General features: G+C 46.9%; 1 protein-coding gene across 2 annotated transcripts in view; it reads left to right on the top strand.

Annotated features, from left to right (window-relative positions):
* FBLN5 (fibulin 5) overlaps positions 1-19034 on the top strand; it is a 79714-nt gene that overhangs the window by 34715 nt on the left and 25965 nt on the right. For both annotated transcript variants that reach the window (XM_010357487.2, XM_010357488.2), the window contains exon 5: positions 17499-17621. In XM_010357487.2, the coding sequence (XP_010355789.1) occupies positions 17499-17621 (123 nt within the window). The remainder of the gene's footprint in view (positions 1-17498; positions 17622-19034) is intronic.

Genomic DNA, 19034 nt, shown 5'->3' with positions numbered 1-19034 from the left:
GTGCATTAAACTAATTTGCATACAATGTAATGATGATGCACAGTGTAATATACATATGACATGAGACCATCTGGAAAATAAATGACTTAATTGTGCTCCTAAATATAATAACATCAGATGAGGAGGTCTTCCCCTTTCAGGTTACCCTCTTAGCAAGTTTTCTTCCTACTTGCTAATAGGTCTACAAGGTCATGCCCTCATTTTGTGTGCAGAGGCACAGTGTGGGCATCTCCCAGCCATTTTTTTTTTTCGTCTTTTCCTCTTGCATCCTCCAGAGGGCCTCCTTAGCCCTGCAGAGGTAAGAGGTTTAGGCAGGGAGTAGTGAGGGCAGGGAGCTCAACTGGGCCCCAGAGCATTCGGATTCACCAACCTTTCCAGACAGAAGAGACCTCAGAGGCTTTATTTTCTCAAACAAGCTGAGAAAGACTTGCTGGAAGGCCACTGCGGAGCTAGTAGAAGGTTCCGGACTAGAACCTGGCTTTCAGTTCCTTCTTTATCTTTTCTTTTAGGAGGTGGGCTCCCCACCCTCACACTCCTTTCTCTTCCTCTTCTTCCTCCTCCTCCTTCTTGAGATGAAGCCATTGCCAGTCTTGACTGAGGGCCACTTCTGTGCCTGGTACTGTGTTAAGAGCTTTAGTTACATGTGATTCTCATAAAACCCCATGAATTAAGTACCATCATTAACTCCTTTCACAAACGAGGAAACCAAGGTTTTTGGGGCAAGCAACCAACCAACCAAAGAACTTGTTTAAAATTACAAAGCTGGCCAGGCATGGTGGCTCACACCTGTAATCCCAGCACTTTGGGAGGTGACAGGTCTGGAGTTTGTGACCAGCCTGGCCAACATGGTTAAACCCTGTCTCTACTAAAAATACAAAAATTAGCTGGGCATGGTGGCATGCACCTGTAATCTCAGCTACTTGGGAAGCTGAAGCAAGAGAATTGCTTGAACCCGGGAGGTGGAGGTTGCAGTGAGCCGAGATCACGCCACTCCAGCCTGGGTGACAGTGAGACTCCATATCAAACAAAACAAAACAAAACAAAAAAACACTTGAACTCGGGAGGTGAAGGTTTCAGTGAGCTGAGGTTGCACCACTGCACTCCAGCCTGGGTGACAGAGTGAAACTCCGTATTTAAAAAAAAAAAAAATTACAAAGCTAAAAAAATGAGGGCAGCAGGATTTGAACCAGATCTGACCCCAAAGCTGGTGTTCCCACCTGCCTGTGTTGTCCTTTGACTCGAGTTATGAGAGGCTCAAGATGCCCACATGATAGTCCAGACCTCTTTGTTCCTGCTTCTGTCCTTCCCTGCCACCCCTTCTCCACCTTCATCTTTCTCCTCTCCATCCCTTTCTCCCCAGCACGCTGCTCCCATTCCGTGATACTTGAATTTTAATTCCTTTGTGGAGATGGGGGCTTACAGAAGAGATGTGGGCTGTTTGGGTGGAGTTAAGTTTCTCAGGAGCACAGGATGGCTGCTGGACTTTTCTTCACGGGGTTTTGTTTTAGATCACAGGTTGGTTATTTTTTTTTAGTAGGAACTGTTTATAGAACTTAGAATGCAATCAATGAAGAAACATGTTTTGATTTACAAATATTCACTTTTTTATTGTAGTAAAAATGCGTAACAAGAAATTTCTAATCTTGACCGTTTTCAAGTGTGCAATTCAGTAGTGTGAAGTACAGTTACATTATCATGCAGCATAACTTCTTCATCTTGCCAAACAAAAACTCCATATCTAGTAAGCAACACTCTCTTTCCCCTTCTCTCTAGCCCCTGATAACCACCATTCTACTTTCTATGAATTTGACTGCTTTAAGTATATCATATAGGTGGAATCATACAGCATTTGTCTTTTTTGTGAGTGGCTTATTTCACTTAGCATACTGTCCTCAAGGTTCATTCATATTGTAGCACATGCTAGAGTTTCCTTCCTATTTTTTTTTTTTTTTTTTTGAGATGGAGTCTCGCTCTGTCACCCAGGCTGGAGTGCAGTGGTGCGATCTTGGCTCACTGCAAGCTCTGCCTCCTGGGTTCACGCCATTCTCCTGCCTCAGCCTCCCAAGTAGCTGGGACTACAGGCGCCCGCTAGTACGCCCGGATAACTTTTTGTGTTTTTAGTAGAGATGGGGTTTCACCGTGTTAGCCAGGATGGTCTCGATCTCCTGGCCTTGTGATCCACCCGCCTCGGCCTCCCAAAGTGCTGGGATTACAGGCATGAGCCACCGCGCCGGGCCCAGTTTCATTCCTTTTTAAGGCTGAACAATATTCTCCCGTGTGAATTACCACATTTTGTGTAATCATTCATCTGCTGATGGACATTTGGGTTGCTTCCACCTCCTGGCTGTTGTGAATAATGCTGCTGTGAACACAGGTGTATAGGTATCACCTTCTCAAACAAGCTGAGAAAGACTTGCTGGAAGGCCACTGTGGACCTAGTGGAAGGTTCCGGACTAGAACCTGGCTTTCAGTTCCTTCTTTATCTTTTCTTTTAGGAGGTGGACTCCCCACCCTCACACTCTCTTCTCTTCCTCTTCTTCCTCCTCCTGCTTCTTGAGATGAAGCTATTGCCAGTCTTGACTGAGGGCCACTTCTGTGCCTGGTACTGTGTTAAGAGCTTTAGTTACGTGCGATTCTCATAAAACCCCATGAATGAAGTACTGTCATTAACACTGTCACTTCAAGATCCTTACAGTTATTTTGTATGTATATCCAGAAGTAATATTGCTGGATCATGTGGTAATTTTGCATTTAATTTTTGGGAGAACAACCACCATACAGTTTTCTATAGTGGCTACCCAATTTTATGTTACCACTAACAGCACACGAGTGTGCCAGTTTCTCCACGTCCTCACTAGCACTTGTTTTTTTCTATTTTTTGTTGTCGTTCTCTGTTTTTAATTGTTGTTTTAAATCACATCAGCTGCTTAGTCCCTTTGGCGTTGCTATAACTGAACACCACAGACCGGGTAATTGATAAAGAATAGAGGCCTATTTAGCTCATGGTTCTGCAGGCTGAGAGGTCCTAAAGCGTGGTGCCAGCATCTGGTGGGCCTTCTGGCTGTGTCATAACACGGTGGAAGGCATCATGTGGCCAGAAAGCAAGAGTGTGAATATCAGCTCAGGTCTGTCTTCCTCTTCTTATAATGCCACCAATTCCATCATCCCATCCTGATGACTTCATCTAATTTTATTTACCTCCCAAAGGCCCCAGCTGTAATCAACCTAAGAATTTTAGTTGGATTTCCCACCCTTTTAATACTGTCACAGTGGCAACTGAATTTCAGTATGTGAACTTTGGAGGGCACATTCAAACCATAGCAGTAATCATCCTAACAGTTATGAGGTGAGTGACTGGGTTTTACATTGATATTCTGTATCAGGCACTGTGCTTGGGGTAGCGGCTACAAAGATAAAGTGTGGTTCTTGCGCTCGCATCACTCACACTCTTACGGCTGGGCTAGTCTAGTGTTTCTGCAGGTGCGAACGCTTGCACTGGCGTCATCTGAATGTGAAGGAACTGATTCCCGGGACTCTCTCTAGACCTCCTGAATCAAGAGCTCTATTTTATTTTAAATAAGCCTCCAAAGACACTCTTGTGTACACCTTTGGGCTAGATCAGTAGTTCTCAATTTGGCTGTACATTCAAATCGATTTCTGGGTTCCTCCCAGGGGTTCTGATTTAACTGGGTTGGGATGTGCTCCTAGGTTTAGAACTTCCCAGGTGATTCAAATGTACAGTCAAGGCACATTTGGCAGAACACGAGGTGATTTCTAAATTCTTTCCAGCTGTAAAATTCTGCCCCCAGGAGCATTTTTTAGTTCAGCAAATATTTATTGACTTGTCTCCTCCGTTCAGGGCTCTGGGTCAGCTAGGGTGTGAGGGTCAAGAAAAGACTGGGCTCAAATAGAAGGCCTGAGTTCGTCTCCTGACTCATTCATACTGACTACCAGGATAACCTTTGAGAAGCCCCCAAACCAAGAGAGGATGATGGAAGCCTAATGAAGAAAGTCTCTGCAGAAGATGAGAGAGGTTGACTGTACCAAATGCTGCTGAGAAGGTGTGAAGGATGTAGACTGGGAATGAAAAAGGATCATTGGATTTGTCATTGAGAAGGTCATTGGTGACCTTGATGAGAGAGGCTTTAATGGAATGAAAGAGAAGGAAGTCTGATTGGAGTCAAGAACGGGAGGTTTGGAGGCAGAGCAGTGACCGTAGATAGCAACTTCTACGAAGTCTGTGGCAGAGTGGTGCAGAGAAGTATGGAGAAATACATTGGGTTAGTTGCTTTTTTTTTTAGAATTTCCTCCACTACTGCTAACACTGATTGGAAAAGCGTTTATTAAGAACCCAATTGAGCAGGCACTTATGATGAGCAGACTCTTGATGAAACCCTTTAGTGTCAGTGAATACATTTTGGGGAGCTTACTTTATTATGGCATTTGGGATTTTTGTCCTTTTTTTAATATGCAAGTCAAATTGTTCTGATTGAAGCTAACTCAGAAACATTATCAAGGCATAAAACTTAGTGCCAGTTTTTTTTTTTTTTTTTTTTTTTTTTTTTTTTTTGCTGACCTACAAGGGGCTAGGACTAGAGTCTGTGGGGTGTCTCACTGGAGATAACATTTCCTAAGACAGAACCAGTACCAATTCCCACATGCAGGAGAGGATGGCTGTGTTTCCACTCCTCCTTTTCTCTCTACTTTTCCTTCTTCATCCTTCTCTTTTCTTTTATTTTCCTCTTTACGATCCTTTCTGCCTCCATTATCCTCCTTGTTCTCTTTTGCTTCCTTTGCTTGGCACACGATGCCTTTATAGGTGGGCTCCCATCTCATCCTCCACCCCCAGCCCAGCTCTCACCGTGCCCTCCCACGTGTCTGGCTGCTCCAGTGCACTCCCACGTGTTTTAACTGCTCCAGTTAAGCTCCCCTCGGCTCTCTGACTGTGCCGTGCCTCTAATGTCTCTGTGCCCTTGCACGTGCTGTTCCCTACCTTCTTCTTTTGGCGAACTCCTACTCATTTGTATTAGGGTACATGCTAAGCCACTGTAACAAAGAGACCTTCAAAACGCTGGTTTAGATAGGAGAGAATTTTATTTCTCTGTCATGCTGCAGTCCAGAGGCAGGTGGTTTTGGGCTGGTAGGGAGGCTCAATGTGTAGTTTTCAGCTCTGGGTCCAAAATGGCTGCTCTGGCTCTTACCATCACATCTGCATCCCAACTAGAAGGAGGAGAGAAGGGGCAAGGGGACTATGCACCAAATCTTTTTAAAGGCACAACCCAGACATTGCACGTTACATTTACTTATATCTGACTGACCAGAACTTAGTCATGTAGCCACACTTCACTGTGAGAGAAGCTTAAAAATGCAGTCTTTGGTTGCGAGAATAGATATTGGCGGATGATAGTCTCTGCTGCAGGATCCTTCTAGATCCATCTGGTGTCTTCTCCAGGAAGCCTGTTTCACCTGGGAATGCCCCCATTCTTCTCTCCAGCATGACACTCACCATTCTGAGTTGGGATTACCTTGTCCCTTGTCTGTTCTCAACCAGACTGTAAACAGACAGGGTCTGTGTGTCATTTATCTTTGAATCCCTAGTACCAATACCAGTGTTGCCCCACTGGTATAGCATAAATGACTCCTGAGCAGAGGCATTGTGGGCAGTGGGACTCGGGCACTGTGCCTTTTTGGTGGGAGGGAGGGCAAGGGTGGTCTGGCAGGTCAGCCAGCTGGTTGGCCCCACATGTAACTCCCTCGCCTCCCTGCCTTCCTCACTGGAGACATCCAGGAATCTGCTGGTGCCCACAGAGGGGTGGCTGGGAAAGGGCGCCACCCCACATTCCTCAGCCAGGTAAACATGCAATCCTGAAAAGTGTTTAATCCATCCAAATATTTATTTTAGGTTCATGTAATCGAATCTAACTCTTACCAAGTCCAAAGGGTGATGGGGAGCAGGGCGTGGCTGTTTGAGCCCTGCGCTGTTTGTGGGTGTGGTCCGTACTTCTAGATTCCCGGGGCGTGTGGCTGCCCCTCGCCCGGGAGGTGGCATGTTTCAGGCTCTTTCTCCTTTGCTCGCTCTCCCCCACCCCTATGGTCCCAGCAGGCTTTAGCCTCTTCCCCTCATTTCCTGGGCTTCCAGTTCCTCTTGGATCATAGCCTCCACGCTATTTTCTGCTACACTGGGGTTGTCTGCTAGAGATGAGGAGCGGGGAGCTTTGGACCCTGCTGGGGTGGAGGGGTGGGGAGAAGGCAGGGGATCAGCAGAGTGGGTTGGTCTGTGACCAAAAAGTTCATATTCTCAGTCGGACATGGTCATGCCTATAATCCTAGCACTTTGGGAGGCTGAGGCAGGCAGATCACCTGAGATTGGGAGTTCGAGACCCAGCCTAGTCAACATGGCAAAACCCCGTCTCTACTAAAAATACAAAAATTAGCCGGGCGTGGTGGCACACGCCTTTTAATCCCATCCATTTGGGAGGCAGAGGCACAAGAATCACTTGACCCAGGAGGCAGAGGTTGCAGTGAGCCAAGATGGCACCACTGCACTCCAGCCTGGGTGACAGAGTGAGACTTTGTATGAAAAAACAAACAAAAAACTTAGCCAGGTGCGGTGACTCACACCTGTAATCCCAGCACTTTGGGAGGCAAGGCGGGCGGATCATAAGATCAGAAAATCGAGACCATCCTGGGCAACATGGTGAAACCCTGTCTCTACTAAAAATACAAAAATTAGCTGGCATGGCAGTGTGTGCCTGTAATCCCAGCTACTCGGGAGGCTGAGGCAGGAGAATCACTCGAACCTGGGAGGTGGAGGTTGCAGTGAGCCGAGATCATGCCACTGCACTCCAGCCTGGCGACAGTTAGGCTCCATCTAAAAAAAAAAAAAAGCTCATATTGTTAGTCACCTACTGGCCTGTTTCTTGTAACTTGTTGTGTGCCATGTCTGCCCTCTTCTCTTGCCTGCAGGCTTTAGGGGGGCAGGTGATGGGAGTTCCATTTTAGACGTAAGGAGGCTGCCATGCAGAAGGTCACTGATGTGCACAAGATCACCCTGGTGAGCTGTGATAGGATCGGTAGTGGTGGCAGGGTCTTCTCACTGCAGGCGTGGGAAGGGTGCACGTGTGTATTTCATGATCATGCTCTGAGAGTGACCCAGCTGGGAATGTTTTCTGCTGCTGCTGGGCTGATTGATCCCAAGGGCTGAATTTGCGCACCGTGGATTCTCGCAGCCAGCTTGACAAATTGGTTTCCTGGGTATCGCATGAGAGGTCCTGTTGATGTCAATTTTCAGGCCAGGAAGGTGTATCTTTTCCCTTCTATTAAGCTCCTTCCTCCTGTGATTGTTGAGAATAAAGTTCTTTCTCTTCTGGGATGTCAAGCTCTCCCGGGAGGAAAGAGGAAATCCCTTACTCCATCACGCCAAGTGCTTTGCTATGAACTGAATGTTTGTATCCTCCCAAATCCATATGTTGAAGCCCGTTATCTGCAATGTGATGTTATTACAAGGTGGGGTCTTTGGGAGGTGATTACGTTTGGAGGAGGTCACATGGGTGGAGCCCCCACGTTGGGACGGGTGCCCTGATAAGGGGATGAAGAACCCTGAGCTTTCTCTCCGCCCTGTGAGGGCTCTCACTAGAACCTGGCTGTGCTGGTTACCTGACCGTGTACTTCCAGCCTCCAGAACTGGGAGAAATAAACGCCTCTTGGTTAAGCCACCCAGTCTATAGTATTCTTGTCAGAGCAGCGCCACAGGACTAAGACACACATAGTATGTTAGAACTTCTGGAAGTTGAGGACGCTTTCAAATCGGCCCTGGGCTATGGCTAGGGTAGGAGTAGGCCTCCAGGCACTATGAGCCTCAGCCTGAGGCTCTGTTGGATTTGGAATTGTCAGCCAATGTCCCCTAGATAGTCTTCGTCCTCTGGGAATGAGAGATGAGCCACAATAAGGTAGATGGTGGACTTGTCTCTTCCGATGTGTCTGGTGGCTTAACTGAATTTCCCTCTTCCTTTCAGAACAGTCTTTGACTCAAGTATCTTCATTTCCAGTATAATTCGCTTTAATACCCTAGTATGCCAGGCACTGTGTGGGGTGCTTAAGATATGGTTGTGAATAAAGTCCTTTTCCTGCTTTCAAGAAACTGGAGGTTCCGATGCACGTGGCTAACTATATTGTAGGAAGTGAACTGCTATAAAAGTAGATGTGCTCTGCCCATGTGTGAGTAGGAAAGTAGGCTTAACTCGCAGTGTTGCCAAAATATAAAGCGCATGCCATGAGGGTTCTAAAGAGGAAATGTAAACTTGCCATTTTTGTGTTTTAGTGATTCTGGAGGTTTAATATTTAGTGCACTTTCACCAGGGAGGGATTGGAGCTGCCAGACAAGTGATGAGGTTATTACAATCATTTAGAGAGAAGACAGTGAGGACCTGGAGTCTTTGGGGTAGGGGATGTAAGGAAAGTGGAAAATTTGCAAGATTTTCAGAAGAACTGCCTGGCCTTTGCAATTGTTTGAGAGTGGGATGTGAAAGGAAGATTTAAGGATGACTGTGGTCTCTAGCCTGTGGCCACTGGAAAAAGGTGGCACTGTGAACCGAGACAGAGCGCTGGGAAGAGAGCGCTGGCGTGGGGAGTAGATGGGAGGGGCAAGGAGTTCACGGACTATGATACAGGTCAGGATGGGTGAGGAATAGGCTCAGAGGGAATGAGAAGGAGGGGCCCTCGGGGAGATGGGGAGATTACAGGAGTCAGGACCCACGGCATATAGAAACCGTGTTCATGAGTACTCAGTTTAAAAAGGGATGCTCTGTGTTGGAGGGAATATGTTGTCCTTTCTCCTCATTGGAATCTTTTGTACTTTTTGTCATCTCTTTATGGGTAGTATCCCTAAGAACTTAGTCAAGATTCAGGGAATTGAGTTCATAGGAAATCAAAACCCCACCAGTGACCTAAAGGGAGGAGAACCTTCTGGAAGCACATAATGCCCTGCTCAAGGCATTGCAGCCGTAGGCACCCAACCACTGCAGGGTGGAGTTAAAGAAAGGCTCTGTCCGTACACCAGAAAAGCATTCTATTTTGGCTAGACTGTGCTAGAGTCTTTAATAAGACTCCAAAAATAACAACTCTCTTATAACCAGCAGGCTTTATCTTAGAGAGAGAAGAATCTAGTTAAGAATCACTGCTTGATTTCTTCCCCATTTAAAAAAATAGTTTCAACTTTTATTTTAGATACAGGGGTGCATGTGCAGGTTTGTTGCCTAGGTATTTCGTGTGATGCTGAGGTTTGAGGGTTGATGGATCCCATTACCTAGGTACTGAGCATAGTTCCCAGTAGTTAGTTTTTTGACCCTTGCCTCCTTCCCTTCCTCCTTTAGTAGTCCCCAGTGTCTACTGTGGCCATCTTCATGCTCAGCTCCCGCTTATAGCAAACATGCTGCTTGATTTTTGAAAACTTAACTTCCCTCTTAGACTCTCTTAAATATTGCAATGACTTATGCATCAACCTAATAGTTTCTGAAACTCTGAGCAGGTTGCATGGATACAGAACCAAATACCACTTGGAACAGTCTAGCACCTTGTTGCTCAAAGTGTGGTCCCTGAGCCAGCAGCACTGGCCTCACATGGGAGCTCGTTAGGAATATAGAATCCAGTGAATTAGAATCTGCATTTTAACAAGATCCCCACTGAGTCATACGCATATTAAAGTTTGAGAAGTATTGATTTGGCACAGTGGATTTTAGATGCAGTTTTGCATTGGATTCATTTAGGTAACTTTGAAATAACACAGCTTTCCAAGCCTCAGCCCCAGAAATTCTGATATTTAGCAGGCAGTTCTCTTGGGTAGCCAGGTTTGGAAACTACTGCCTTCTAAAGATTCCAAAATCTCTGTCGATGGACAAATGGCAAAAGTTTTAGTAAATGGAAATCTAGTTTGAACTCCACGTCTGTTTGCTTTACATTCATGATAATGGCCAAAGCCTTATGGCTTTTTGAAGAAAAAAAAAGATAAACAAGCATGTCTAGTTTGACATTAGACATGACTTGTCCCCTTCCTCTCAGGACACCTTGATGCATGATGCTTGAGAGGACATGTGTTTCCCCTGGGCCCGTGGCAGGCACCATACACTGGCAAAAGTTGAATGGGCTTGGCCAATTCACTGCCCAGTTTGAAAGCAACTAAAGTCAGCTGATGTTTACCAAGTGCTCTGGGGATGAAAGTAATTACCCAAGAACCAAACAATGTGATCTCCATTAGTCACATAGTTTGTCTCTGTAGAAGATCACAGCTTAAAGGGGCCTGTCAGAACTCTCCTCCAGCTCTCACTTTAGGGATAGACAAAGAGAATCCAATGGAGAGGTTGGGACCTGGATTCCAGCTGGTTTCATTCAAGAGGGAAGGATATTTTGTTGTTTGGAAAATGGACCACATATTTGTTGCCTAATCAGAGGCGCAAAATGAACCAACTTTGTATTCCATGCTTAATCTCAAGTGTCGGGGAAAGTGCTGTAAACACAAAAAGATCTGGATCCTAGTGATTGGCCAGGACCATAAGACACATGGAGTGCAGACGGCCTAGGAATTCAACAGCGAGTTCTCCAACGTTGAGATCTTTAATTAAACAGGTGTTTGGGAAGTAGGTCCTGTGTAGCTTCCAGCCTTGGCTGGGCTCGTCTTGCTGAAAAATGGCACCGACCCAGCCCAGCAGCAGGCCTGAAACTGGCTTCACTTGGAGGCTTAGGAATGTGTCATTGTTATTTTCTTCTTTCTTATCAAGCTCCATTAGCTTGAGCAAGGAAGGAACAAAAATGGGCCGGGAAAACATGTTATTTCACCGGGTAAAAATTTACTACCAAGGAAATGATTTTTGCCATGTCCAAAAAAGGAAGAGTGGAGGCCTTGGAAAGGTGTATCTTCCAAGGGTTCTTGGACAGCTTCTCCCAGTGTCACCCAGTGAGAATGTTTCCCTTTGGCTGATGGCCGTTCTCAAACAAGAACAGAGACATTCGGCCGACGTTATGTACACAGGCTCACAAAGTCAGACCTTGCTTGTTCACAGTACTGGAGCAAAGAAGGCACTGGAAGAGGCAAGAATCAGATTGTGGAAAGGTTGATCATACATAGCCATTAGACACATGTACCTTTATGTTTTTGGATGCCTACAGTTATAGAATCATAGATGGGCCCAGAGATGCCTGGGTGCAGAGGTGGAGAGGGAGATTCCATGAAGGAACGTACCCTGGCTTTCCTTACCTGTTGTCCAGATCTCCTGCCATGTTCCTGGGGCTCAAGGGGGAGAAGTCCCAGCCTTTGGCTGTGGTTGAATCACAGAACTAACCATACTTATAGCCCATGAAACCCCTGGGCTGTCATCCTGGTGTCTTTAGTGAATTCTAGAACAGTGTCTGCAGGAGGCAGAAACCAAGCTGCTTCTATCTTCCACAGCTGTCAGAAACAGCACCTCCCTGGGGAAGGGAGCTATGTGTCAGGCAGTCAGACTGGCACCTGCGCTCCTCTTAACTCATGAACTCTCACATCTATCTACGAGGTAGGCTACATCAGCCCTGTTGCAGAACACCCAAGGATCCAGTAAATTGCCCTGCCTTATTTAGTTATCAAATGTGGGACCCTAGATTCACACCCAGCTCTGTCTACTCCCAAAGTTCTTATTCTTTTACCTGCTAGCCTTTTCTGGGGAGTTCTCAGCCCTTTGGTGTGTTTTCCTTTTAAATTTTGGTGCTTGGAGAATGACCTAGAAAATGTTCTACCTGTGGGCATGGGGAACCATTAGTGTTTTTGTTTTGTTTTGTACAGTTTTTAAAGGACATTTTATTTCTGTTAGAATTTGTGTCATGAAAACAAAGTATTTTCAGCTTTCAGGAATAAATGCTGAACTGTAAACACATGTATGTATATAATATGTGCATTCAAATAGAACAAATAGCTATCATACATGTACATGTTATTTATATTTAAACAGATTTATGCATATTTAATGTGGTATATTAAGTCTGTTATAACTGCCTATAGAGATTTTATTTAATAATATGTGAGTTAGGCCGGGCGCGGTGGCTCACACCTGTAATCCCAGAACTCTGGGAGGCCGAGGCGGGCGGATCACAAGGTCAGGAGATCGAGACTATCCTGGCTAACAGGGTGAAACCCCATCTCTACTAAAAAAAAATACAAAAAAGCCGGGCGTGGTGGCGGGCGCCTGTAGTCCCAGCTACTCAGGAGGCTGAGGCAGGAGAATGGCGTGAACCCGGAAGGTGGAGCTTGCAGTGAGCCAAGATTGTGCCACTACACTCCAGCCTGGGTGACACAGTGAGACTCTGTCTCAAAAAATAAAATGAAAAATAAAAATAATATGTGAGTTAATACTAAGATCGTACTTGGAACCATTACTTTTATATGGGACAGAAAAGTGGGTTGTGTGATGTTTTCTGAGAACCAGCCCACTCCCAAGGGGAGGACATAAAATGGGCATAAATCAGCCATGTGATACCCACGAAGCTGTCTGAGACGTCCATGCAGTGAAGGAGAGGAGTCCCAGTCACCACTGGCTTCCTCTGCAGAGTCCTGCTCCAAGGACTAGAACGGTCAGCAGGTGTGTGGGCTGTGGCCCCTTCCCGTGCTGTCCTGTGAGTCAGAATGGAAGGTTCTGTTCATTTTGTTGTCCCCAAGATTGTTGGACAGTTCTATTTTGATGTGTTAAGGCCAGTTCCTTCATCTGGTGCCTTTGTAAGATCTTGACTATACTTTAAGGACATTCTTTTACTCCTTTAAAACATACCAGCCTGAGGGACATCCCTTTATTTCCATTGTCTTTGCATATCTGCCCATGTGAAACTTACTGTCTGGCTGGGGAATGTGAGACATAACTAAGGGTATGAAATCCTAAAAGAGCTTCCCGAATATGTAGGCCACTGTCCTGGGGCCTGAAAGCCCTTTCTGTCTATGGCCTCTTTGGAAGGCATCGAGGAGGTGATATGATAGGTTTTGATGACTTTCCTAAGTGAGCAGTTGTTTCAGATTGAAAAGGCCACTCGGTGGATGTCTCAAGGGAGAGGTGCCAGTGCAGGTGAGACTGCAAGGTCGGCAGAGCTGTGCTGCTTGACGCAGATGATGACTTCTTCCTGGCAGGGGCAGCGCTGGGCTTTTCCAGGTTCTGGGAGAGTTAGTGAGTGCTTTCCTCCAGTTGCCAGGGTGCTGGTCACCTGGGCAGCAGATAGACATTGCCTCACCTAGGGAGAGCCAAGCCATGGTTGCTGTGGCAGAATCCTCCAAGTGCCCAGGCAGCTGACTGGGGTGACAGCACCCAGAAGGGAACAGGGAGATAAGAGGACTCTCAGTAAAGTAGTACCCGCTTCTGAGTACCATACAGCGGGACGGAATATGCTCGATGCCTAGTTCTTCCAAAGGTCATGGAGGCTGGAGAGGGCAGACACACATACACACACACACACATGCACACGCACACACAACCACTGTAGAGCATAAAGAATGAATGAATGGGGGCCAGGCACGGTGGCTCATGCCTGTAATCCCAGCACTTTGGGAGGCCAAGGCGGGCAGATCACGAGGTCAGGAGATTGAGACCATCCTGGCTAACATGGTGAAACCCCGTCTCTACCAAAAGTACAAAAAAATTAGCCGGGTGTGGTGGTGGGCACCTGTAGTCCCAGTTACTTGGGAGGCTGAGGCAGGAGAATGGCATGAACCTGGGAGGCAGAGCTTGCAGTGAGCCGAGATGACGCCATTGCACTCCAGCCTGGGTGACAGAGCAAGACTCTGTCTCACAAAAAAAAAAAAAGAAAAGAAAGAAAGAAAGAATGAACAAATGAATGAGCGAACAAGTGAATGAATAAAGGATTGAATGCACCCAGCATTCTTTTCTCTTGGGAGACTCTTCCTGACTATTGCACAGGAAAGGAAAGCAGACCCTGTTTGCACATGAGGATACTGACACTTGCTCAGGGTGTCATAGCTTGTACTTTTGCACTGATGCGGAAAGAGAGGCCCTGCCAAAGAATGTCCTTGGAGTGATTCGATGTATTTTTCCTTCTGTGATTTAAGTCAAATGTATTTAATGTAAGAAGTTCCGCTGTGAGCTGGAATATGTGATGAGTCTTTCAGCCCCCCGAGGAAGCCCACCGTGTGAACACTCCAGTTTTAGCTGCATCAGGTGTGTAGGCTGACAGTGGTTTGCATGGTGGTGGCTGTTTTTAAAGTACACACGCCCAGATGGGCTTGTCAGCTAGTTGGCTGGAAAAACCTTTCTGGGGGCTGCGAGGGATTGATGTTTGCCGTTCATGTGTTCATTCATTCAGTAGTTACTGAACATTTACCAGGGACACAGCATGGTACCAGGTGTGTTTTGAGGATATAAAAGGACTTATTGACTTCTCAAAATATAGTTTCTATTGACAATTCATTAAACAAGTTAGTGAAAGTTAAAATTTTAATTTTAAAATCTATATAAACAAAAGTGTAGTATAACTGAGTTAATTCCTTTTTTTTTTTTTTTTTTTTTTTGAGATGGGGTCTTGCTCTGTTGCCTAGGCTGGAGATCAGTGGCGCAATCTTGGCTCACCGTAGGCTCAACTTCCTGGGCTCAGGTGATCCTCCCACCTCAGCTTCCTGAGTAGCTGGGACTACAGGTGTGCGCCACCATACCCGGCTAATTTTTTTGTATTTTTAGTAGAAACAGGGTTTTGCCATGTTGCCCAGGCTGGTCTCAAACTCCTGGACTCAAGCAGTCCACCCACCTTGGCCTCCCAAAGCGCTGGGATTACAGGCATGAGCCACTGCGCCTGGCTGAGTTAATTCTTTAGTTCAGTAAAAGTGTTGGAGTTTTTAAAAGAGTGAACTTCAAGGATTTTGGTTCTCGGCCTGAATACTTCCCACACATGCCCACGATGGGGTCCTTTGTGCCCTTCTGAGTCCAGCCTGGCCTACTTGATTGTGTCTGGTTTCTCTCTATAGGACTTGGCAGGCACATTGTGTGGGACACAAATTACACAAGCACAGAGGCTTGGGAACTTGACGCCACCAAGCCCCTCCAGTGATTCTTCTCCTGTGTTGGTCACCCTCACCCTTCATTCCCCTCAAGGCAGGAAAAAGAACAGAAATTCCTAAGGCAGTGTTGTTCCCAGGACACAATTGCCATCCATCACTCCCTGCTGGGAAAATGTAAATATGCACCAGTCGATAGTGGCACTATTTATTGTCATAGACTTCACTGTGGATTTGAGCAGGAGCGGCTTCTGGCCAAGCATTATTCACCAGCTCCCCTGGGAGGCTCTGCTGGGTGGGCAGAGCTGGGTGGGAGGGAGGCAAAGGGGAGGCTGGAGTCCTCGCAGCTGAGAACAGGGCTGAGTCTTTTTCACTGAGGCTGCACATGCTCAACATCAGGGTGGAGTGGAGGCCACCGTTATCTTGGCACCAGGTTCTTGGAGGTTGTTCATGTTTAGAGGAGGGAAGGCCGGTTTCATGGGATTCCCAGAAAGCTGTCGTTTTGGGGTAGGGTGTGGACTGATCAGGGTTGTTAGTGTTGGGCTGTTGCAGGTGGATGGTGGATTTGTGGTCATATCCCCTGAACCAGAGGGCCCACTGCTCACCCAGTTGAATGTTTTACTGACGTGCACAAAGCCCTGTGCTACACGAGGCCCTTGTCCTCAAGGAGCTTATACTTTTGGGTCTTAGACACCCCCATCCCCACCGTACTGTATTCAAAGAAGCCAACTGAATAGATGATGATCAAGTTTGCAATCTGCAGTGTTGGGAGGCAGACAGCGTGGGAGTGGGGTCAGTAAAAAGGAACAAAAGCTCTGTCCTCCCTCCTCAGCCCAGTCTGCCAGCTCCCTGCCACCAAATCTGCTTGGTCCTGGTGGTGTGACCTCTGTCAGACCTGCACGGAGTAGACTTGGAGTCAGGCAGGCAGGGAGGCCTGGACTCAGCTCTTGGCTTGGTGCTTATTAGCTCTTTCCACTCAGTTTTCCCATCTGTAAAATGGGGATTGTGAGCCCACCTCACAGGGTGATGTGAGAGTAAATACAAGTAACAAGGTAGGTGTCAGGCACGTAACACAGGCTCAGAGAATTGCAGCTTTCAGTATTACTTCTGACTGCACGATGGTCCATTCGGTGAAGGTGGAGAAAGGGTGTAGATGAACAAACCCTGATGCAGGAATGAAGTGGGGAGGGCAGGCGACCCACCAAGGTGCAGGTGAAGGCAGGGCTGACAAGGAGGAAAGGTGTTGGGGTCCGCGGGGCCAGGCAGATCCAGGAGGCACCATGGATGCTTGTGGAGTAAATTAGTGTGTGAATGTTTAGTGAAAAGTCTCTTCCTTTAGGTCAAAGTGAGAGTGTGGCATCAGGAGGTCCATTTCAGGATCTTGGGCGCTCTCCCCTAAAGTGCCGTGCAGGGGAGAAAGGAGAGGAGGATGTTTCAGTTTCAACAGTTTTGAGCACTGACTGTGAAGTGTCTGCGCCAGATGGCTTGGGAATGGCCATGAATATGGCTCGATATCTGTGCTCTGAAGCTCTAAGTTAAGGAGAAGGACCGATATGGATATAAGTATCTTCATGCCACCAGCCAGATGGCAGTGGGCTCTAGAGCAGCCAGGAGAGACTTGCTATGAGCAGAGGACAGACAGAGATTAGCCCCAGGAACTGTGGAGTGGAGGGAAGACTGGAGAGCTTCAGACTGAAAGATTTTCATGACTAAATACCATTAAGAAACTGGACTGCCAGCTTCTATTGGCAGGGAACTTTTTTTTTTTGAGACAGGGTCTCACTCTGTCTCCCAGGTTGGAGTGCCGTCGTGCAATCTCGGCTCACTGCAATCTCCACCTCCTGGGCTCAAGTGATCCTCCCAGCTCAGTCTCCCGAGTAGCTGGGACTACAGGCGCATGCCACCAGGCCCAGCTAGTTTTTAAATTTTTAGTAGAGACGGGATTTCACCATGATGCCTGAGCTCATCTTGAACTTCTGAGCCCAGGTGATCCACCCACCTCAGCCTCCCAAAGTGCTGGGATTACAGGCGTGAGCCACCGTGCCTGGCTGGGGACATTTCCTTTACTTCTGTTTTGTTCTCAGTGGTGTTTATCACAGTCCTGTGCACACAGTAGGTATGCAGTAGACCCCTGTTTAACATACGAATGAATAAGCCTAATACAAAATGGCTTTCTAAATCAAGTAATGGTTATTGTCAAGGTGATGCACCATCAGGGAGCAATGGCATAGGATGGCAGAAGGGTGCCTGAGGATATGTGTTCCCTTCTTTTTGTGGATTTCTGGTGAGCAGACTAGCTCAGCCCTCATTAGAGGTTAGTGTCTCCTAGAGGTGCCCATCAGGGAGGTGCTGCCACCTCCTTGGGTGTAACCTAGCAACCTTATCAACTGCCTCCCGGCCAAGACAAGAAAGCCACTGGCACCCCTGGTGGCTCCAGGGCTCTGGATGGATTTGGGTGACATTCTTTGACCTATGTCTTGTGTTACAGATGTGGACGAGTGTGCAACGGATTCCCACCAGTGCAACCCCACCCAGATCTGCATCAACACTGAGGGCGGGTACACTTGCTCCTGCACCGACGGATATTGGCTTCTGGAAGGCCAGTGCTTAGGTAACAGCTCTCTGGGGGGTCACAGGGACTCCTGGAAGTTAACGGTTGCCAGGGGCATTGTGAGGTATGGGCATAGCTGGCTGCCTAAGGGTAGTAAGCTTTTCTTTGCCAGGAAGGGTGGGAGGGGTGGAAGGCTATTGAACTCACATGTGTAACCCCACCCTTGAAAATCAGTTGCCATCATTGCCATCTTGTCATCATTATGGTTTTTGAATGTATTTATTTATTTTTGAGACATAGTCTCACTCTGTCACCCAGGCTGGAGTGCAATGGCGCAATTGCGGCTCATTGCAACCTCTGCCTCCCGGGTTCAAGCGATTCTCCTGTCTCAGCCTCCTGAGTAGCTGGAATCATAGGCATGTGCCACCATGCCCAGATACATTTTGTACTTTTTGTACAAATGGGGCTTTCGCCATGTTGGCCAGGCTGGTCTTGAACTCCTGGGCTCAAGTCATCCGACCGCCTCAAAAGTGCTGAGATTACAGGCGTAGGCCACCACGCACGGCCTTGAATGTTTTTCTTTTTTTCTTGTTTTTTTGTATGGAGTCTCCCTCTGTTGCCTGGGCTAGAGTGCAGTGGCACGATCTTGGCTCACTGCAATCTCCACCTCCTGGGTTCAAGTGATTCTCCTGCCTCAGCCTCCTGAGTAGCTGGTATTACAGGCGTGTGTCACCATGCCCAGCTAATATTTGTATTTTTTGTAGAAACAGGGTTTTGTCATGTTGGCCAGGCTGGTCTCGAACTCCTGGGCTAAAATGATCTGCCTGCCTCAGCCTCCCGAAGTGCTGAGATTACAGGCGTCAGCCTCCCAAAGTGCTGGGATTACAGGCATCAGCCACTGTGCCCAGCCTCAAATATATTTTTTAAGGGCTATAGTTTTGGATATATTTTTTAAGTTTGATTTTACCCTGACTTTCTTCCTGTCTTCACGAAGTTTATATCCAGGCCAGGAAGTGACAGAGATGAGGATTATTTTGCTTTAGTTAGAAATAATGCTAAGAGAAGGGAACACTTTCGCTTAGTCACAGAAATGTGGCAAGTCTTGAATGTGGATCAGTAAATCCTGATCTTACATCAGTTCCTTCCAACACCCTGTCTTTGCCCTTCCCCCCGACGACCACACCCACCCCACGGGCTGTGGCCTTAGCCTTTTACTCCTGAGAAGTCAGTCATCACCAGTTGAGAACTGCCTTTACGGTTGGCATCTGCTATCTGATCTTTCTGTTTATTTTTACTGGAAGGTTATTTTCCTTTCTTCCCCTCTAGTTTTGGGTTTAGCCAAGTGAATGAATTCATAGCAAACTGTAGCTGTCAGTTCAATTTCTAATTCTAGGGTGTGATTTCTATGCTGTGTTTTCTAGAAAAGGCCCTACCAGTTTGAATTCTCTAAGACACCGTTCTGTTGCCTGAAAG

This window comes from Rhinopithecus roxellana, chromosome 5 (assembly GCF_007565055.1).
Source record: "Rhinopithecus roxellana isolate Shanxi Qingling chromosome 5, ASM756505v1, whole genome shotgun sequence".
Taxonomy (NCBI): domain Eukaryota; kingdom Metazoa; phylum Chordata; class Mammalia; order Primates; family Cercopithecidae; genus Rhinopithecus; species Rhinopithecus roxellana.
The sequence above is the reverse complement of the archived record's forward strand: the minus strand, read 5'-3'. Positions and strand labels throughout refer to the sequence as shown.